Here is a 22015-nt window from a genome sequence, read left to right as displayed (position 1 = left end):
ACTGTTTGGTAAATATCATATCCATTGTGCCAAATGGAGGTACTCTAAACCTTCCTTCCCTGGCTTTATGAATGATTTTAAGTTGTTTTTTTTGTTTGTTTGTTTTGTTTTTGCATCGCTTTAAAAGATATTGTTTAAAAGAACAAATATGCAAGAAAGTATACTTTAGATATTAGATATAGATATATATATATATATATAGAGAATATAATATATATATATATATAATATATATATATATATATAGATAATATATAGAATATGTAGGGTTTTTGTTTCACAAATTCCCCAATGCTATGTTTTTGTAGTTTTGTACTGCACTCAATTCTCATTTGTATAATTGTTATCCTTTTTTGAGAGTATGTATTTTCAATTGCTCAAAATAATAAATAAATAAATAATAATCTGAGTTCTTCGTACAGCACGTGAAGGCACCAGGCATCACCACAGGCGGTGACTTCAACAGCTCCGCAAAACTTAAACATAGACGACGGACAATGTGCTGAAGAGTAGCCGGCACCGTCTCTCTGTTGTATGACGATACTCGGGAGGAAATTACGCTGCATGACTTTTTTTTTTTCAGCGAAAAGAAGAGACTGGTTAACAGCAGATATATATATATATACACCACTTTAATGACTCTGCAGAATGACAAGTCAAACACGGGTACTTTAGTGCTTTTAACAACAACAACCGGGGATAGCTAACTTAGCCTAGTAGTCAAACTAACATTAGCTCGACGCTAATTCTCAGTCAGCTGGGATTTGTTTTGTCCGTTATTCTTCAATTGAAAGTCTCCCAACTTTATAAAGTTACCTCCAGGTTAAATAGCTCAAAGGCAGCTCTGATTTCCGAGCTGTTTAACGTGGCTCAGAGTGAATACAGACACGTCTTTTAGCTGACTTGGAATCAAAAAAGGATTTACTACTTGAAGAGAAACAAACACTGGACATTAACTTACCTATACCGAGGTGAGTAAAGGGTTACGTTAACAGCTTCGGGAGTGATTTATTGTGAGAAACATTTCTTGTAAGTCTCAGACATTAATGTTTGTGTTCAGATACTTTCGCTCATTCAGACAGAGGCGTTAGGAAAACACATCAACAACCAGCCGGCATCACGTTGTCTAGCGACAACAATAGCCTCACTGTGGGCTGTGTTGTTGTAAATGACTAACCGCATATGTCATGAGTCAAGGTGCGTTGCCAGGTGGAAATGTATAAATGTTTTTTCCCTGTTTGCGAAATGATGATCAGACATAACAGCTGCGATCAACTCTTTTCATGTTTGTTTCACACTCCTGACCTGCATTGATTGTGTCAGGCGTGACACGATGCAGATATGATAAACGTCAGCCCATAAGCACGCGGCGGCCTTTGTGTGTCCACATTTGTAATAAGTTGCTCATTTGTTAGCCTGAGTAGTCATCAGTGATCGCATGTGGTTGATCGTGTTTCTCTTCCCAGGAGCTGAATGGCCTCCGTTGTTGCAGTGAAAACTGAGAAGCGACCTGCAGCTGACTCTCAGGATGCAGACTCCAATGCAAAAAAGCCCAGGTGAGACACACTCTGCCCATGGCTCATGCATCATTTTTGTCAACAGGCCTAATTGAGATCTTTGTTTTTTCTTAATTTCTGCCAGTCAGTCAGTGTGCTTGAAAACGATCTGTTTAACCTTCATGCTGTCAGACGGATTTGGGAAACATGTTTTGGAACGTGACGCAATCTCTGCCTCTCTGCCCCCAAAGGAAACTGCTGCCCAGCCTTAAGACCAAACGAGCCCCGGAGCTTGTCCTGGTGATCGGCACGGGGGTGAGCTCTGCAGTGGCCCCTCAGGTCCCTGCGCTACGCTCCTGGAAGGGCCTCATCCAGGCCTTGCTTGATGCAGCCAATGACTTTGACCTACTAGAGGAGGAGGAGAGTCGGCGTTTCCAGAAGCACATGCAGGAAGATAAGAATTTGGTGCATGTGGCCCATGACCTCATTCAGAAACTTTCCCCGGTAAGCCTGAGCCCTTTTTCTTTCTTCGCCACCCTGTCACAGATGTAGAAACACATGGCGCACACACTGCCAGCTCACTGTCCTTTCCTGAGCCAGGGACATTTTGTCTGAACTTTGCTGGATTGAGATAAGGCATCTTAACCTTATCTTTGATCTTTGATTTTTGATCAATACAGACAGACTTTTTTTTTATCAGTTGACGTGGAGTCAACAACACAGAAGAATCAGGCTGTGTTTTCTGTTTCTGTCACACTAGTTGCTTTCTTCAGGGCTCCCTGGGGGAAAAAAAAAAACAACAACACCCAGATGAAGGCAGGCTAGTTGAACCACATCAGTGATCTATTCTTTTTAACTCTTCCTATCCCTCCTTAAAGCTTAAAGCTTAAAGCTTACAAACATGCATCGTACCTCAAGCTGAAAGCTTATACGGGCTAACTGTTCACATGCACAAAGCTACAACTGGGAAGAAGTAGTGGCAACTTTTAAATGTCCCTGTGTTAACTAAGAACAAAGTTAACATCTGATGTTAGTAAAACATTTGCATGAGAATTCAAGTGAAAACTGTACACATTTAAATATAAAGATAACATCATCATGCTTGTACAGTTAAATTGGTTCACGTTCTGAAACGTGGGACCTTGTGAAATTTAAAGAGAGTGATGACAAGCAGTCAGTTTAACATTGGCTAAAAAAATTTGGAGAACCAAATCAAGCTCACTAAAACTACCAAAGAAATGTTTTTTTCAGGCTACAGAGGCAACAGATTTTAATTGTACCTTTTTTTTAAAAATTCAGATGAAAACATATGTTTTTGCGTGAGAAAACACAGAATCCTACAGCTCTAAACAGTGTCGGGGCAACACATTGCAAAAGGATCAAGTGGGAGGTGGAGCATCATAGATGCAGTAACAGCAAGCCAGAATATTTTTCACATAGTCTCTGTGCATTAAGGCTTCATTTTGGAGTCACCGAACTAGAGCTGGTGATTGTGGGAACAGTGGAACATTAGAATGAAAAATGTTTGTTTTTTTTAATTGAATTCTTTCACACCGGACTACTTCCACCAGTGCGCTTTTGTTTATTTAATACTTTTAGGTGAAAGAAATAGTATTATGTAATGTATCACATCTTGAATGTAACTTGCCGAACACTGGCTCTAAACCAGCCGCATTGTTACAAATTAATTTTGAAAAAAAAAAAAGCATCTTAAAAATGCCCAGACTTTTTTTGGATTTAAATTTCCAATGTCAGTATTTATATATATTTCTTCAATATTTCCATAGAACTCAGTTCTCTTCCTTTTGGACTGGTTTGGTCTGGAGCAGGGCTGGCAGATGGGAGCCTTAATACCGTTTGCCTCCTGCGTTAGTCATGTCTCATCGCACCTTTGACATTGATAAAACACGCTTTGTTTCAGCCCCTCAGCCTGTTGTCACAAAGGGAACAAACAGCGCTTTTATGGCTTTATCCATTGCATTTATTTCAATCCACCGGCAGACACCGGCTCACTGCCGTTGGCTACAGACACAGCAGGCTCTAGCATGCTGAGGAAAAAAAACAAGCATAGAATAATGTGAACCAGCAAACCCCCCCCCCCCAGCCCAGATTTTCCATTCAAACAGAGTTAAAGCACCACCCAAACAGCGTACAGTAAGTTCCAGTAGAGGACATGACATGAACGTATCTGGACATATTTTCAGTGTTGCTTGTTAAAGGCACGTGTAAGCACTAGAACCGAGCTCATGTCCTCTGATCCAAGAACTGGAATTTGCGTGAATCATACTGTTGCATGTGAGGATGTCAGCGAGCCTGCCTTCAGTCTAGTTCATTTCAGTAACAGTGGGCTGTGAGAGTTTAACCCACATCGCATGGAATTTCATAGCAGCCTGATTATGGTGGTCTGCAGGCACACAGTGTCAGGTAATGAGGGTAATCTGAAGTTAAAACTCAACAAGATTGTTTTTGTTGTAAATCCTCTCACACCTTTGACCTCAGGGGGGAAAAAACAAGGCTAATTACAACTTTGCTGACTAACTCAGTTCAGGCAAGAAATGTAAACAAGGTCAGTGGAGGAAACGTGATCATCTTCGTCATGTTGGCGATAATCTAAGATTTATGAGGAATAAAGGCATGCACCTTGCTGCAAAAGGAAATTTTTGGTTTTATTTTCCCCAACTCCGCTTCTGTTGTGACACTAACCAGAAAAAGATAACTGTATCATTGAATAACAGGAATCTTCCTATAGCAACAGGCCTTTCTGTTTTCTCTTAACTGTATGCACGTCCACAAGTAGCTCTGCTGTGTCCAGATCTAGCATAAAACTTTTTAATAAATGTCTTAATGAAAACTGACTGAATATTTAGAAAGCAGAGTTGTTTGCTTTCTCTTCATTTGATCATTACATAAGTCCTGAGCCAATCCAAGGACACCGTAATCAGGATGGGTGCTGTAGACACTAGATGTGGATAATGAGCTTCTTCCTGTTAAAAAGGACTCTTGCTGTTTAGCCCATTAGAGCTGTAATCTCTGAAAGTCAGCGGAGCGTTTCCCTGTGCTGGGATCACCTTGGTCACTGCATCTCTGTACTACTCTTTGCTATTCTTAGCTTCCACGGCTCTCTTGCTTTTTTTTTTTTCTCCCTTTCTCTCGCTCTTTCTTACCAGGCTCTGCCAGGTAGGGAGACGATTTAAACCATGTAGGAACACATCCCATAATCTCTCACCACACTCAGGCCAGGGTATGGGAGTTACCACTTGAAGAGCTGTGGACAGGATCAAAGAGGGTGTTGGAATGTTTGATCCAGAACAAAGTTGCTCTCGAGCAGACATTTTAAAAAAACGGTGCTCACTTGACACACAGCTAAAGTCTCACTTGTGAGAGTCTGGGCACATCAGTTGGAACTACTTGTGAAGAGTAGTGCCAAGGAGCAGTCTCATGAAAAGCATAAAAAATAAAAGCATGTTGAAACTGCGATAAATTTCACTATGACCGCAACTGTATAAGTATATGTGAATATATAGACATATCGCTAATGTGTCTAAGTAGGAGCACTGACAGGGCTAACCATGCATACTAGTATTATGATATCGACAAAACGAAACACACAGTTTGTACTGACTTTTCTGCTTGTAAGCTGAATTACTTTAAGATACTTGATGCACACCTCATCAGTCACATGGTACGGTAAGTAAAACTGTGTACTCAGGAGTTCAATCCCATTAAAAGGCTGCCCGTTGTGGCTTTGCAAAAGTGCTTGACATCACGGCCGTGATAATTTGACACTGGCGCTTAAATTTTCATACTTCTAATAAAGCCGATAAAGTCACGTTGCCCATGTTCGAACAAGTGTTAATGTGAAAGAGTCATTGACTGAATAAGAGACACGCAGCATTATACCTCACAATGACTCTTTATTCTTTTATTATTTTCCCCCGGAAGGTTTTCTGTGAATAAATCTTTAGTATGTACGCACAGCCTTTTTAGTTTGGAAAAAGTATAAACTCCTATCTTTGTTTAAACAGATTTTATTTGACTACAATTTGTCCATTCTCATGATTAGACTAATCGAAGCAGATTTAGGGGCAGTCAGCACTTTTTTTTTAATGCGGTGTTCATCTTTCTGATTGTAAGAAGGTTTGTGGTAGCAAAGCTCCCCTACATTGCATCAAGACTTCATAACCACGTGTACTTAAAGGTCTAGTGGCACTTAGCAGTGAAGGTGCAGATTGCGCATCAAATGATTTAAGAAAAACTCTGGCTGCCAAATTTACATTTACTAGAACTTCCACTTCTTTCAACATCCTGTCTTCTTATTTTTTTTCCCCCGACAGAGAACAGGCAACGTGCGGTCCACATTCTTCAAGGACTGTCTGTACGAGGTGTTTGACGATTTGGAGTGCAAGATGGAGCACGCAGGGAAACATCTACTGCGCTCAGTGCTGCAGTTAATGGAGAGCGGCGCGCTGGTCCTTACTACTAACTTTGACAACCTGTTGGAGATCTATGCAGCTCACCAGGGCACCAAGCTGGAGTCTTTGGACCTGACGGATGAGAAGAAGGTAAACATTGCATTGGTTTACGTTATACTTTTTTTCAGCCACAACACAGCCAGTCAGCTTTTTTCAGATGAGTGCAAAGGTCACTGAAGCATGCACTAAAGTATGTTTTTTTTTTTTTTGGCCAGGCTGAGATGAGTGTAGGTTTTTAAATGTAGAGTTTTAAAATTAGGAGAGATTTCACAGGTGAATTGGTCTGAATAGTCTCTTGTCCTCTTAGCATTTGGTGAAGTCACTGATTGCAGTTACACTTCTAAACTACCTTTCAGAAGATTTCCTTTTAGAGCGGTTTTGTAGGGAAACAGATAAGGCTTTCACCTGAAAGAGCCTTTTGTCTCTTGACAGGTGGAGGTTAAAGTTCTAGCCATTACTCAGCTGCTGTCGAATTTTATAGATTGAACAATATTTGCTTTTGGCTTAAGACCTCACTGAAGGGGGAAGCATGCCTTTTCTCAGTGAAACAGGTTTTTCTCTTCTGACCAGTTTCTCTCGATCTCAATCATGTCATTTCTGTCCCAGTTGATTTGAAGTTAGTTTAATTATTTAGTTAAATTGGAGACAAATTTGCAAGAATCGGTCAGAGTTTTTCTAAGAGACCCGTCGCTTTGCCTCTCAGTCCTGGTATTTATGCCTCGTCTCCATCAGGGCTAATATCCTCTCACTGCTGTTCAGTGATTTTACTCCCTGCCCAGCCAGAACAGGATTGAGTGCAATGGACTGTTAAGTGTGTGCTTATGTGTATACGTGTGTCTGTGTGTGTGTCTAGGTGTTGGAGTGGGCTCAGGAGAAACGGAGGTTAAGTGTTCTGCATATCCACGGTGTTTACACCAACCCCAGTGGTATTGTACTGCACCCTGCTGGCTACCAGAATGTACTGAGGAACACTGAGGTTATGGTGAGTCATGAATGGTTATCTTTTTGATAAATGACTTTATTCTGTATTAAATCCCTCAAGTATAAATGATATGGCATGTTATAGTATTATGCTATGATACACTACAGGTTGTAGTACCAAATTACCTCTGTCTTTGCACTTAGATGTAGCTTTTGTGTAAGGCTAATAATATAGAGAACCGTTTGTTTCCACAGCGTGAGATCCAGAAGCTGTACGAGACCAAATCGTTCGTGTTTCTCGGCTGCGGGCGCACAGTAGACGACACGACCTTCCAGGCTCTGTTCTTGGAGGCGGTCAAACACAAGTCGGACCTGGAACACTTCATGCTTGTGCGTCGGGAAGACGTCGGCGAGTTCAAGAAGCTACGTGACAACATGCTGGACAAGGGCATCAAGGTCATCTCATATGGAGACGAGTATGCCGACCTGCCCGAGTACTTCGAGAGGTTGGCCAATGAAATCTGCAACCGTGATGTGTCTACTAACGGCTGGGGTAAGGTCACTGTTTGTTTGTGTGTCTGTTTGTAGAGTAGTTGTAAATAGTATGTTGTAATAGTAGGAAATGTTTTTTTTTTTTTTCATCTTCAGAATGCGCCTTGCCTGTATTTTATAATAATAATAATTTGATCTTTTACAGGGTCTCCCTCACAAAACGGGGAGGAACAGCAGAACGGCTTTAACACACAGAAAAGCCTCCTTCAAGGTTAGGACTGAATGCTTCTCTTTGACCTACAGACAGTGACAACTTTCAAGAGACATTTGCAGAATAATACAGTACAGCGCTGTCCAGGACTCTTGTTTTCTTGCTGCATGCTGGTAGATAGAAAACATAAGTCTGTTCTCGATTTTCAGTATGAAAAGACCTGCTGGTAGTCCTTTTACACAAAGACGCAACTGACTTTGCAGTATTGCATGCTCGGAAGTCAGCGGCAACATTTCAGTTGATGCTCGTTTTTTTCCTGAACTGTTCACTTAAGTCCCTTCCTTCTCTTTTTGCCCCAGACTATCATTCTTGACAGGCACAGTCGGGATCAGTATCAGTCATTTTCCTCCACAGCTCCATCAAGAGATCAGTCTACTTTTGAGTAGAACTGAAGTCTGGTTTCAATCAATGGATTTATGAATCCAGGAACACTATGGGCCATGGGAGACCGAAAAGCAGTTGTCAGTATTTTCCGGGTGTACGTTATTTTCCTTTATTGGTTCTTGTTTAAAAGGGAAATGAGAAGTTTCAAATGGCAATAAACAACTTCGCAGTCCCACTGTACTGTATGTTGCTAAACATCTGGGAACCTATAGAAGAAAAGAATGTTTTGCAGATAATTGAATGGGATGTTCTTAACTTCATCTTGACGAAAATCATCCATCTGAATCCACTGACAGAAGTTCACTGTGCCGCATTGATTCCTTGAATTCATGAATTTGGACCTGGATCAGCTCTGCCTACCTACCCTGTAAGAGAAGTTCTAGGTTCAAGCTGTAATGCACATCACATGCTCTTAACTGAAAACCGTCTTGTGTTGCTATGTAAGGATTGTATCTGTCATGCTCAACCCTGAAACCAGGAAAACATGATTTGCACACTACTGGGTTGGGAATGGGTAGAAATAATTCTTTCGGTCATAGATGGTCACTTGGCTTGCAAACGCATTGTTATGATTATGTCCTCAAAAAAAAAAGAGTTATGTTTTCATTGCAGAGGCTCCAAGCCAGTAGCAACCACTTTGCCACTCCTGTGCTGAAAATGTTCTATGTAAGCCTTTTTTTTTTGTATTTTTAATACTTGCATGTGTTCTCTGACATAGTATTTATAAGTACTATTTTCAAAAATAAATCTTTTGGTATCTCATGTTTCATGTTTGCACATCAAATAAAAGACCACACTGAAAATGCAACACATGACAGAACAAGTTCCACTTTACAGGCTGTCATAGCGTAGAGCAGCTTTTTATTTAGAAATGTTTACATTCTCATAAATTAGCTCAAATCTTCTGTATAACTCTGTATTCTTCTCTTAAAGGGGGGGCTAGAGATATTTAAGACTTCTTTCTTCTTACAAATGAAGAGTAAATCACGGGGAAAAACATAAATAGAAGGGGCAAAGAATTGAAAGTGACCACACAGAAGGTGAGGTCTAATCTATGGAAAGGGAAAAAAAAAAAATGAAATTACAAAATATCTTCCCACTTTTCATCAACTACAAACTTAGAGATCAAAGCCTCCATTTCTGAATGCAAATGTGTTAACTGTTAGGTAGGAGCTCTGAGAGAAGATGTTCATAGAACAATCCATCCACAAATGGTGTACCGCAGTTGTTAGTGTTCAGGAGATGTTTATCTACTGCCCCATTTTTACAGTGAGAGTCAAAGTCATCAATGAGTCTTTACAACTAAATGCTTGCTTTCCCCAGGGGAGTACATCATCAATGCTGATATTCATGCCTACTTTATGAATGAGAAAGATTCAGACTGCTCCATAAGAGTGTTTCTGAGCTGAACTGCCATGTTACTCATGATAGATAACCACCCGTGTAGTGAAACTAAAAAAAAAAAAAAAAAACAGGAGACAGATAGGCACTATGGTCACTAAGCTTTCCTCAGGCACAGGCAGCTGCTCAAATGTCACATCCAGCAAGCCTTCACGACCTGACCTCATTTACATGAAGAAGGGAAAACTGACTGACAAAATGCCAGGTAGGGGATTATTTTTGTTTTGTTTACTTTACTGTGGAAACCAGTAAACTGATGACATTTACAGCCTAAGTCCATTTAGTCAGCTAAAATGTCATTTGGATGCGACTGATCTGAGGTACTTTTCAACGTAGGCCCAAAAGTTTGGAAATGATGCAAAAGGGGGGAGACCCCCCCCTCTGGCGTTGTTGCAAAATGTTCTTTCAAAGTGCACACTTGTCCTTTACTGGGAGAATAAAGTCATGTGCATTACATGAGTTCTTCATTTGGATGCAAAAGTAGAGAGGACACGACGAGAGGATGAGATACGCAGGTTAGCAGGGCTGGAACATCTCACGGCAGCGTGGCAAAAAGGTATTTGTTGGCATCGTTGCGACGACGAATAAAACAGCAGAACATGCAGCCACTTAAGCCTTCATCAGGGCGCTGACCACAGCGCGGGGATTGAGGCTGCGTAGGTCGTTGTAGGTTTGCCCGGTGCCCACAAACACAATAGGTTGGCCTGTGATGTAAGTCATGGAGATGGCAGCACCGACCTGTTGGGGGGGAGGAAGAATGACGCATGAGTGCTATCACCTTTCCGGCTGGAAATGATCTATCCATAAGCCGTATATCAACCGCAGACAAATCATTACCCACGATTAAATAACTTTAGGGATGACATCACATGATGAAAGACAGATAGGAACATACAGAAAAAAAACATTAACACACCTTATCATCGATGGTGTCAAACTTGGTGAGAACAATTCCATCGATGAGGCGAGGCTTGTCAGACATGGAGTGGTCTGCCAGAGCCTGGTTGAACTTTACCTGAGAGAGTGAGGAGAGGAACGTTGAGTCATTCATGGGCAAACTGGTGACAACCGTGTTAATATGCAGAGCAGCATCTTTCCGTCTCACAAAGTGTAGAAAAAGAGAAAACGTGCATCAAAATCATGATATTCACGGAAATACACTGACATCTGCTGGAGGGTTTATAGATCGCAAAAAAAACTATTTGATCCTACGCCATTTTCTTATTTATTTATTACTGATTAAGGGTGAACTCTGGCCAGTGATTATGTATAATGTAATGATGCAAAAGTTTCACAGAATCCCGTGAGGGAAAGGACAAGGAGAGTTCCTGGAAAAACATGCATTTTCATTGATAGTGAACAGCGACGTTGACTTTCTCCTCTTCCTCTCTCTTACCAGCTGGTCAACTGCCTCATTTCCCACCAGAGCTTCCCCAACAAACAGCACTAGGTCAGGCATGTTGACTGCAATCAGTTTGGCCAGGGCTGTCATTAAGGGGGCGTTGTCCTGCATACGCCCAGCAGTGTCCACCAGCACCACGTCAAAGGCCTGGTTGCGGGCTGGTGGGAAGAGACACAGAAGGTATACATGCGACTTTACCATATGGGTGATATTAATCATTAATATCTTCACCAGCAGTACACCTCTTCTTTTACAACTGAGGTACAACGCAAGAATCAAGAAGGAACCACCGCTTTACACCCGCCTGGTAAGCAAAGTTTATATTCATTACAAATCCAACCAGTTATGTATTACTCAACATACCATAGGCAATGGCTTCCATGGCAATTCCAGCAGCATCCTTCCCGTAGCCCTTCTCATAGAGCTGGACTACTGGCCGTCCTCCGTGCTTCTCTGGAGGATGCAGAGAGTTCAGGCGGCGCTGATGAGTACGGAGCTGCTCCACTGCCCCGGCACGAAATGTGTCACAGGCTGCGATCAGCACAGTGAAACCATTCTCTATGAGCCAGAAAGAGATCTGGACCGAGACAAAGACAAAGTTTGTCTGTTTATTTTTGCAACCTGAAACAAGGGCTGGGCAAATATTCAATATTGTTGACTTAATATTATACGTAACCATTATTGTGGCCCACTCCTAACGTCAACCCAGATATGACAACTAGGTCATCAGAACTGTTGGAAATTGAATGAAATGTTTTTGTATGTTTTGCTTGGATGTTTCAGATGGTTGGGCTGGGTAATAGAAAGGTCACTGGTTCCATCCAATATAGCTAATATTCGATAAATCATTGCACAATGAATTTTAAAAGATGTGTTTACTATTTTAACATTATTTCATGGTTATTCAGAGTCCTCTGTGTAGATATTTTAAACAGGGGGAACCTCAGTGTGAATTCCCCTGTTACATAGTCTGACCACAAAGTTTCGCAGGGCCTAACCCACACAGTAAATCCCCCAAACTGTGGCTGCCAGTGCGGGTAAACAACCAGCAAACCGCATTAACATGGTGGGGGAATTTAGGGTACATGTCATAGCTTTTTAAATAGCGGCAACTCACCTTGGCCAGGTTGGTGGATTTTCCAACTCCGTTGACCCCACAAAAAGTGATGACGAAAGGCCTACGCTGGCTCTGCGCCTCCATGACGTCTCTCAGAATATCCACCCTTCTCTTGGGCTGCAGGATCTGCACCAGTGAGTCCTGCAGGGCCTGCTTTACAGTTGAGGCCACAGCTACAACCGCAGAACACACATTATGTTAGGATTATTCTACAGGCCTTTTTTAAATCTCCTATAATTACAATGACATCATTATAGTTATTATAATCTGCTTTTGGACTGGGGTGATAGCACCATAAAGGATCATCAAGGTGAAAATCCTGAGCTGATATTGAGAATATTAATGGCAAAGTGTACACAGATTCATGATGTTGATGAAGTTACCTTTAATATGTGTGTGATGCCCCGAAGTGCTTATGCAAAATTGTGGTTTAATTGCTTGTTTCCTGTGCGTAATTAACTCACAGGAAGATATTTGAACTGATTTACTGCAGTCATCATACAGACAATGTTAGGTAAAATGCATTACTGTAATAAAATGACTTGTCCCAGCATGTAGACTGGCACTCTCAGAGAAGGCCAAGTGACAGTAGAATTAAATTGTTGTAACTAACCCCTGTACCAAATGGACAATAATTAAGAAAGTGGGTGAGGATCGATATTCTATTGTGGGTGTATTAAATAGGTCTAAATGTTTACGTACTTGTGAATGTGCCCATGACTTTGCCCTCCAGTTTTTTGGCTACAGAGTCACAGAGCTGGGAGGCAATTTCGGCTGCTACATTCTTTGCTGTAAGGATGAGAAAGGAGAGGCATGAATAACAGGTGATGCACTTTGAAACGTTGCAGAAAATCAAGAGGAGGAGAGACGTGTCATATCATACCGATGAGGTGGTCCCTCATCTTATCCAGTACTGACTCCATGTCCTCACGGGTCAGGCTCTTAGACCCCACCAGGCCCTTCAGCATCCCAAACATGCCCCCAAAACCGCCACCTTTTTTGGAGCTGAAATCAACAAAACAAAAGAGGTGAGCAACTGTTCATGGAGCACAGTGCAGAAATAAGATAAGATACCCTCTAAAATGAAACACTCTCTCACCTTGTCTTGCTTGTTGCATTGACAAGCACCCTCTCCTCTTCCTCCTCCATCTCCTCTTCCTTGTCGGACTCATAGTCCACAGACAGCAGGTCACCCTTCATGGAGCTTAGCTGCATTTTCTGAAAGACATCCAGGACATTGAGAACTCGTTAACAGACCCTTCGTTTTAACATTTCTTAATGTGACTAATGCAGATGTTCCTTTAACTAGAAGCCTCTTAGGGTTGGAAAGGAGGGGAACGTGTATATACCGGGTCATGTTGTGCCTCCTGGTTCTGGTCACCACCATTTTGGGAACCATCTCCATTCCTTCCGCTGTAGTCCAGGTTCTTGTCGCTGTTGCCGCTCAGGCCCCAAACACGCATTTGTTTCTCCCTAGGCTTTTGAGGCTTTGGGGACTTGCTGTGAGTAGACAGAATATCAGAATTAAGCAATGGTCAAGCTTTAAAATTGGGAGACTGACAAAATCTCTTAGCTATTCTATAGCTATACTAGAGTAAATCCAATTGTACCTGCATGTGTATGAATAACATTCATTCCAACTATATCTACATGTATTTTTTCTTACCTGGGTTTTGCAGTAGCTACCCCCATGCGCTTGCGTGCGAATTCCTCCCTGTTCTTTTGCATGATCTCGTCATGAGTCAAGCCCTGGTTACCATTCTCGACCGTCTTTTGCCCGGGTGACGGGGTCTTGCCTTGATCCACTTTGACAGGCTCAGCTGCAGGAGCTGGAAACGATAGGAATATTTTAATCCAAGTCGTGATTCAAATTACGGTTCGCCAGCAAATTACAATGAGCTCATTTACAACAGCACTTACCCTCCTTTTTGGTATTTTTATTCTTCTTGCCAACCGGTTCCTTGACTTTTTCTCCTCCCTTCGTTTCAATCATTGACTTCACAGTTTTTTGGGATTTCTCAGACTCCTTAAAGGTCCGCATGGGGGCGGGGCTCCGAGCTCTGCTGGTGTCCTCCGCCTCTCTGGTGGTAAACAATAGATATACATCAGCATGAATGACTAAAAAGGACTAAAAAAGAAAAGAAAATGTGATTGAAGGAGCATATTTACTGTTGAAATACACCTTTTGATCCCTCACAGCTTCATTGGTGTGTGATGTTTGTGATACACAACAACCAGTTGCTTCTTCATTATAAAAAAAAAGATATCACATCCACGAGTGTCTTTACCTAAGAAGCACCTGGAAGTCATCCCCGAATTCAAAGTTGTTGTTGAGAAGCTTCAAAGCCCCCTTCTGCTCCAGCTCATTCTTATAACGATCCCTAAAACAGAGCTGGACGTCATCTATGAACTTATCCACGTACGTCAGCGTCAGGATCTTTTGAAAACCCACCTGGACAGAGACAAGGGGGGACAAGAAGACACAATGCTCTTCAGACAGCAAGTCACAGACATGCACTGCTGCACCTCAGACGGGTTTGATTTGGGAATTCATGGAAAGTGCAGTTGAGAAACTTACCACAAAAATCAACTCAAACTCATTGTCGAGCTTGTATTTAAGACTCAGGGACTCGTGAGTGAATGAGTTGTTCCCACTTCGCTCCTGTAACGTCACAAACATAAACACATGACATAAACACACATGTTGTTGCTGTAGCAACAGCTGCTAGAGCTAGTTAGCCTTGTGTGTCTTCGTAACAAGTGTAAATTAAGTCACTAGGACACAAACTACATCGAAATTCAGCTCACAGTGTGCAACGAGCTGATTTTTAAACACTGTCCACACCTTCAGAAGTCGCTTGTTTTCTACACCGGCGTTACGCAACGAGCTAACGCTTGCTACCTAGCGTTAGCATTAGCGGTCAGAGGATTGACTGAGATCTGTCACCACGACCCACCTGAAGGATCACGGAGCGAATCAAAGCGTTGACAGGCCCGGTGAAAGACTCAGTGACCCCGGCTCCCTGAAAACACCACAACACTATCCCCCCTTTGCTGAAGATGGAGAAGAAATCCAGCATCTTGCCACCACGTACCTAGATTTAAAAACAACAACAACAACACAAACGGATCAAACAGAAAGCCCTGCGATACACACGAGCGTCCCCGTGAAGCTGTAAAGTGCCAGCGCCTTTATCTTACCAAATAACACTTCAATAGATAATAAATCCCCCCACGAGTAAAAAAAAAATCCACCAGCAGCGTGAGGCTGTTTGCGACACGTCAGATGCAGAGCCAGGAAGTGACACGCTCTTCCGGTAAGCTCTCTGATTTTCGCGCATGCGTCGTTTCGTCGTAACCCAGTTAGGATCTTTTGGACCATCTATGGAAGTATGTCAGTGCCGAGTTTGAATAATGAGTTTCTAATACTGAATTGTTTTTCAGCATCAAAATCAGACTTTGAATTTTAAACATCAAAACAAAAACAAACAAAAAAAAATCAATTCCTAAAACAAAGTTTTACAGGTTAATTTTATTTGTATTTTTTTAATAGAATTTTTTTTTACACTTGATTATTTGAGTTTTTTTTTTTTTTACATGTTGAATTTTGAAAAACGTGTAAAAAAAGATTTTTTTTAACACTGAATTTCTTTTTACATTGAAAAAAAAATCAGAGGCAAAAAAAAAAAAAAACACTCAGTGCTAGAGATTTGCTGTTTTTTAAAATTCAAAGTCTGATTTTGATGCTGAAAAAAAAATCAGTATTAAAAATTCATATTAGTATACCCAGATGGCACAGAAATACTTCCGTACACATCTGTGGTTAGTTTGCAAAAGTTCATTTATGTTCCTTCCTGTTATTACTTCTTTAAAATAGAGCATTATCATTCAGATCAAAAGTGCCTATGAAATGCTCTTTTTGTTGACCATCAGCAGGAATCTTTTTTTTTTTTTTTTTTTTTTTTTTTGCTTTTGACAAAGGGTTAACTACTTGCTCAGTCAAGTATAAAATTTGAGACACTTTGCATATGAAGTTTGACTGCACATGTGGAGGTGTTGCTTTCAACAGTTAGCATACTTCCTCTTTTTCCCTGTGATGTCAGTGACACTCGACAAAGTTTCATACTGTTGCTGCCATTGGATTGTATTGCAGGGTTGCACAGTTACTTGTTCAGTTACGGTTTTGGGGAATTGATTGTATCGGGAAGCAAAAAGCCTTTATTTACAGGAAAGGTTTTGGCAAGGCACTGAACAAAAATGATGATATTAACAACATGCACAGTAAGTAAACGTCATTTAATTTGTAATGCAAACCTCATCTGTATTTGGTTGAACAGTATCTTTGTGTTTTACCTTTAACTAATGTATAATTCCACTCATTATCTCATTATCACTTGAATTGTCAGAAAATCTTCCACATATTCCACAAAAGTGGAATAATTGCCAATTGTTCACAAGATTGATGACCATGTTGTACATATTAAAATTCATGCTTCCATAGTTTTATGACTTATAGATTACTTTGAAATCAAAATGTACAATCAAGTCAGAAATATGTTTGTCTTTCTTGTTTAAGATTGGTTCCAGAAACTCTTCAAGTCAACGCAACGTGAACAAGAGGTGACAAAAAACTCATCATCTCTCAATGTATCATCTACAACTTCATCTGCATCAGCACTCGGTTCTCCATCAACATCATCACCATCTAAACTGCTACAGTCACAATCTGTTCTGAACTCACGGTCGCGATGGAGTCGGAAGTATGACGTGTTTGTTTGCCATAGCTCTGTGGACAGTGACAGTGAAGAGGCTGGGCGCTTGGTCTCTTTCCTGGAGGCTTCACCCCATGGCCTTAGGTGCTTTCTACGGCAGAGGGACGACACTCCAGGAGGTGCAATTCCCACAGAGTTATGTGAGGCTCTGCAGAACAGCCACTTATGGGCTTTGCTCATCACTCCAAACTTCCTACAGGATGAGTGGTGCATGTATATGATGCACCAGGCTCTGGCAGAGGCACCTATGTCCGCTCGAATTATTCCCCTGCGTCAGAACCTGTCCCACACTCAGTATCCTCAGGAACTGAAGTTCTACTACTACATTGACCTAAGCTTTAATTCTGACCGAGGTTATAGTCGCATCAGTAGGACTGTGCTCAAATGTGAGTTTTGGAAAAAATGATGTAAACATAACTTCAGCATGGTTTTACCCGCAGGATTTAAAATGTTATGTAATGTTATCCATCAAATCTGTTTTTAAACTGCTTCTTTTTTTTCTCTCCTGTATACTTCCAATTAGTATTGTGGCTATGTTCAATAATCTCCTCTTGTTTTCTTCACCAGACCTGGAAGACCTGGCTAAAAGTGAGAAGACACGTGATTGCAACATGGACAGCTCCGGCAAAGGATTAAGTGAAGAAAACAGCACGAAAAAGACAAGCTGATGACAAAGTATGACCCTACTAAGACGTCAGTTCTGCTGGAAGTGATAAAGAAGAGAGATGCGAGTTTCAGTGACGCCTGCTGTGATCATCATCAACAGTGATTAAACACGAGGCTCTCTCCTCGCACTGCTGCTATTGACTAAACTCCATTCCACTCTACTGCAGCCGCACAGTAAATTATTAATAATCCGGTTCTTAGCTGTCTACCTTGCTTCCTCATCTCATCCCTGGTTGGTGAGTCCTGTTCAATATTCATCTTCTGACTTGTTAAGTGTCAGATCTCCTGACAAATAGTAATGATTTCATAATTTAAACTCATTTAGATTTAGAGATTTGGTCCAGGCCAATGTGTTGCAAACAATGAAAAACTTTCCAGTTTCAATCGCCCAAAAGGCTTTCAGGCCGAGGCAGAGTACTGGCTCTGATTCACACAGATCATTTCAAATGTTCACAATACTCTTTTCATTTGAATAACTTGGTTTTTACTTAGTTCAACTGTTTTTTTTACTAACTGACTAACTGAGCATGACTTTGACAGAGGCTGTTTTTTGGTGATTTTAATATATACTGCACCTCTGGTTCCTCTTTTACTACAGTTTTTATAGACATTGAGGAATCTTTCAATATTTTAGTCGAGAGACCAGTTTATGAATCTATGATTTTGAAGGTAATCCTTCCCCGTGTGCTTACACAGTCTCCATTTATGTTTCTTCTCATGTCCTTAATACCAACTCTGTTGATACTTTTTACAAGGTCTTCATGAATACATCTGCACATAGCAAGAGCCAAAAAACAAATGTGTCTACAGGCAATTTAACAAATAACTTCAACTTCATCAGTACATGTAAAGCTGTACTTGATTCCAAAGCACCTGCAAATATCAGCCACTACTGCACTCAGCACAGTGCAGATATCCGCCAGGCAACAGCTGGTGGAGCACCTGCTGCAGTGCGACCACAACAACCAGATGCAACCAGCAATGATTTGCAAAGTTTTGAATTGAGTGTTCAAAGTTCAAACTTAATTAAAACATATAATAGATACAGGAAGCTATGTTTTTAGCAGAGACTGAAGTACACTTATCGAAAGCAGTAAAAGAAGCTAACACTAATGCAAAAGACAAAACATAAAACAAAACATCAAACCCCAGAATCCTTTATTAAATTAAATCTGTAACAAATTCTCCTCCTAGTCAACAAAAGCAAGACTCCCCATGATCTGTGAGATATTTTTTTATCTTCACAATAAGTGAAATCAATCTCCAAATAGTTTTCTCTTCAAATCTTATTTTTCTTATTTATTAAGCAGAACTTCTTTGGTAGTGGTCATTGATGCCTACTCTTCTGTGGCAGTGACCTGCGGTGTTCTCCAGGGCTCCGTGCTTGACCCCCTATCGTTCTCTATATTTGCTGCTGGGACATATCATACATAAACATACAGTAATGTACTACATGTTCCATCAAACCAGTGAAGGCATTTTCTCTGATTTATGTTCTATCAGAAATAAAATGTTGGTGTCCCTAGATTTTATCCAGCTGAATGAAAACAAATCTGATATCTGTCTGTTCAGTCTCACCAAGTCAATCCTAACATCTTGGCTACTAGTAAATGTCAAACCTGTAGCCAGAAACTGTATTATTTGACAATGACTTTTCAATAACAACGATTAACAATGATTATTATTAAATTGTGTTTTTATCAGTTGACAAGTATTTAAACATTCCTTTCTCTTTTCTCTCTCCGCCTGATCCTGAAAAGGTCATTCATGCTTTTTTTATCATCTCAGTTAGAGTTAGTACAAAATGCATTTGCTCAGCTTTCTTAAAATAGGTTTTTATTAAATTAAAATATTTTTTATTAATTTAATCTTATATCATTTGGGGTACTTTATTATTATTATTACTTTAATTGCTTAATTTTAAGAGCTAAATGTTTTAATCCTTGTTCACTTTGAAACGTTGTTCTGAAAAGTGCTGCATAAATAATTTTATTTCATCACATCATCACAAAAGTTAAGCAGCTGTGTTCTTACTTAACCTCCTTTTTTTAGAACAACAGTGGTAAGAATGGTCATTCACTGAACAGGAAAGATTTGGGGAAACACGTGGGCTTATTTCCTATATCACTTCTACAGTGTTCCACTGTGTGCTGGCCTACTTAAACAGCAATTTGCATTAACTCCCTTTAATGAGCACATTTTGTGGGAAGTTGCGTTCTTAGTCTCAGATTGTTACACATAATTCATCTTTTCAACGAAGAGCACTAAACCACCATAAATGCATGCACTCTTCCTGTTAACAGAGCAAAAACTGACAGTATGTTGTGATAGGATAAAAATATTGTGATACACTCGATGTCCACCACTAGGTGGTGTATTTTCTTGTTTTATTTATTTGGAGTATTAGTGATGAGATGACTGTCATGAAGGTGTGAGCTCTCTGGTATCACTACGTGTTTGTAAAATAGAAAGCGAGAGTTAAAGTGTTTAAGTACACCACAAACTGCTGAAAGTGACCTTTATTTCAAACATGACTACGTAATAGTAGAGGAAGTGTAACTTCTGTTGAGAAAATACTAAACTTTTCACTCTTTTCTACTGTGCACTATTCTTTAAATTAGACCAATGGCTCTGGTCTGCTGGTATTAACATTCTAAGTCACCATATTTCTGACTGAGTGGTTTTGTTCAGCTAGTTGGAACAAAGTCTGAACATGTTGAAGAGTTGGAAGGAACTCTTTCTCCTCCATCCAAAGAAAAACTTGCAGCTTTGTTAGGTATGATTAAATGTCCTTGGCAGCACCTTCTCATCTTAATCAAGCATATTGGCAGAGCTTCATTTTTAGATAGCTGGCATCTGGAACACTCAATGTAGAATATTCATTGAATCAACTGAAGCATAACGTTTGTGATCCTTTATTATTATTAGTATTTTTATGAAGACTATTTTGCACCATCTGCCTACAAGAAGTGCTACGTGGTCTCTTTTTCAGATTTTTATTAATGGTGTATTATCCTCCCACTTCCCCATCCACCTAAACAACGGCAGACATTTAGGACCACAATAAAAGACCCTTGATAATCGCCTCTTTTATGGCCACGCCAACAATGTAACATGAAAATTTAGACTAATCTCTGAAAGGCACAGATGTTCTACAAGGCTTTTGTTACCATAACAAATCCTCCACCAGATGACTCACACAGACACACACATGTTCTGTGTGGACTTGGTAGACTTAAGTAGAGCAGTTTCAAATGTAATACATATAAATCATATTAAACGAAAGGTACTTTCATTTAATATGATCATCTATTAACTTTTATACAATTAATAGTGAACACTTACTGCATGTATCATTATTATACATATTCAGCTATCTATCTCTCATTTTTTACAAACAAATAGGACATTTTGGTACTTGTGCTAGACAAAATATATTTGCAACACCAGGACCTGGTGTGGATGATGCCATCAAGAAGAAAGAAGAAGTACATATTGTCAAGAAGCTTGAAGACACATTTAATGCTGCGACATACAGACAAGGATGTGGGTTGTCTCTAGTCATTCTGGCTGTAGTTTCATATTGACTATGTTCTTTCTGATGTTTTCAGTATTTTCTTACTAAAGATGCAAATGGTTCTGTAGACTACAAACTGTAATAAACATGTTGCAACAATACCACATTCCACTGTTATTTTTGGCATATTTTCAGTACCAGCTCAGTGTAGCTGATTTAGCCATTGGGTGAAATCTAACCTGGAAGTCTTCTGAAGTTTGATTAAAGTGCTCATGCTTGGTGTAAAACTAGCCTTATGCATTAAGTGTTGTTTTAAATGTTTCTTTTTTATTATTAAGCCAGTTCTAAAATGTCAAATCTGACTCGCCGACATGGACTTCGAATCTAAGGACTCAAACGACATCTAAAAATAGCTGACAAAATTAACACCAGTTCAGTGTTGGAAATCCCCTGAACAGGCATGCTAAGTGTCAGCTCGCTGGCACTTAAAGCATGAAGCAAGAAATGAAAGAGAGGAGACAGTTCAGGCCACAGGATGGCAAGCTGGTGTGCTTTGGACCACCAACAGTATGGAAAAGCACTCAGCTGCTAGTCACCATGGTGGTCCCTACTGGGTGTGGTGGTACCAACCTGGACGTTTCCTATCTGTGGTGAGTAAATTCAGCTTGCCGTGCTACAGTGAAGCACCAGCTGGGTTAATTAAAGGAGAGGAGGAGATCCAAACATTTTATTGGGTTTCTAGTGGATATAGGCCAGATAAGGCTGCAAGTCAAATGCAAAAAGATTTTACACACAAAATGTGAAAAGAGTTTTAAACATTGTGCATTGTTATGCATCTGCTTTCCCAGAAAACAAATATGCTTCACAAAATGAATTATAAATAAATGAATTAGATGCTGCCATGTTACAAAAAAAACTTTTCCTTTTGTGGGACAATAAAGATTTGATCTAAACTGAAAAGGATTGCATTTAAAATACAAGACAAGGATTTCCAAGAATTCTGAAGAAATGCGAAATGTGAAAATGAAAGTTGTACTAAGGGCATCAACTCTGTCATGATAGAAAACCCTCGTGCATGTCTCCACGAGACACTGTTTTCTATTT

The 22015-nt window shown here is 40.3% G+C and overlaps 3 protein-coding genes across 4 annotated transcripts; 2 read left to right on the top strand and 1 right to left on the bottom strand.

Annotated features, from left to right (window-relative positions):
- The first annotated feature begins 430 nt into the window (after positions 1-430).
- On the top strand, positions 431-9508 carry fam118b (family with sequence similarity 118 member B). 2 transcript variants are annotated; one of them, XM_027280326.1, is made up of 8 exons: positions 431-971; positions 1467-1556; positions 1748-2000; positions 5831-6058; positions 6822-6950; positions 7145-7442; positions 7587-7652; positions 7952-9508. In XM_027280326.1, the coding sequence occupies exons 2-8, from the start codon at positions 1474-1476 to the stop codon at positions 7963-7965; spliced, it is 1071 nt and encodes a 356-aa protein (XP_027136127.1). In that variant the 5' UTR covers positions 431-971; positions 1467-1473; the 3' UTR covers positions 7966-9508. The 2 variants fall into 2 exon arrangements, with proteins under 2 accessions (XP_027136127.1, XP_027136128.1); XM_027280327.1 differs by lacking the exon at positions 431-971 and adding an exon at positions 1108-1197.
- On the bottom strand, positions 8864-15290 carry srpra (SRP receptor subunit alpha). The gene is made up of 15 exons (XM_010757117.3): positions 15158-15290; positions 14914-15051; positions 14535-14618; positions 14245-14408; positions 13877-14037; positions 13623-13785; positions 13306-13456; positions 13056-13174; positions 12840-12961; positions 12659-12745; positions 11957-12129; positions 11203-11416; positions 10834-10997; positions 10354-10452; positions 8864-10175 (listed from the first exon to the last, which is right to left on the bottom strand). The coding sequence occupies exons 2-15, from the start codon at positions 15034-15036 to the stop codon at positions 10047-10049; spliced, it is 1953 nt and encodes a 650-aa protein (XP_010755419.3). The 5' UTR covers positions 15037-15051; positions 15158-15290; the 3' UTR covers positions 8864-10046.
- Positions 15291-15983: 693 nt separating this feature from the next.
- On the top strand, positions 15984-21072 carry tirap (toll-interleukin 1 receptor (TIR) domain containing adaptor protein). The gene is made up of 3 exons (XM_010757116.3): positions 15984-16237; positions 16533-17114; positions 17296-21072. The coding sequence occupies exons 1-3, from the start codon at positions 16231-16233 to the stop codon at positions 17394-17396; spliced, it is 690 nt and encodes a 229-aa protein (XP_010755418.1). The 5' UTR covers positions 15984-16230; the 3' UTR covers positions 17397-21072.
- Positions 21073-22015: the final 943 nt, after the last annotated feature.

Source organism: Larimichthys crocea, chromosome VII (assembly GCF_000972845.2).
Source record: "Larimichthys crocea isolate SSNF chromosome VII, L_crocea_2.0, whole genome shotgun sequence".
In the NCBI taxonomy this organism is placed as follows: domain Eukaryota; kingdom Metazoa; phylum Chordata; class Actinopteri; family Sciaenidae; genus Larimichthys; species Larimichthys crocea.
This window is presented reverse-complemented; position numbering and strand designations above follow the sequence as displayed.

Excerpts from the sequence above, each read along its gene's own strand:
- fam118b (XM_027280326.1), top strand. The coding sequence starts at position 1,474 with ATGGCCTCCGTTGTTGCAGTGAAAACTGAGAAGCGACCTGCAGCTGAC. Across the intron at positions 6,059-6,821 it reads ACCTGACGGATGAGAAGAAG|GTGTTGGAGTGGGCTCAGGA; the intron begins GTAAACATTGCA and ends GTGTGTGTCTAG. Across the intron at positions 6,951-7,144 it reads TGAGGAACACTGAGGTTATG|CGTGAGATCCAGAAGCTGTA; the intron begins GTGAGTCATGAA and ends TTGTTTCCACAG.
- srpra (XM_010757117.3), bottom strand. The coding sequence starts at position 15,036 with ATGCTGGATTTCTTCTCCATCTTCAGCAAAGGGGGGATAGTGTTGTGG. Across the intron at positions 13,786-13,876 it reads TAAAAATACCAAAAAGGAGG|CTCCTGCAGCTGAGCCTGTC; the intron begins GTAAGTGCTGTT and ends TATCGTTTCCAG. Across the intron at positions 10,453-10,833 it reads ATGAGGCAGTTGACCAGCTG|GTAAAGTTCAACCAGGCTCT; the intron begins GTAAGAGAGAGG and ends TCACTCTCTCAG.
- tirap (XM_010757116.3), top strand. Across the intron at positions 17,115-17,295 it reads CAGTAGGACTGTGCTCAAAT|ACCTGGAAGACCTGGCTAAA; the intron begins GTGAGTTTTGGA and ends TTTCTTCACCAG.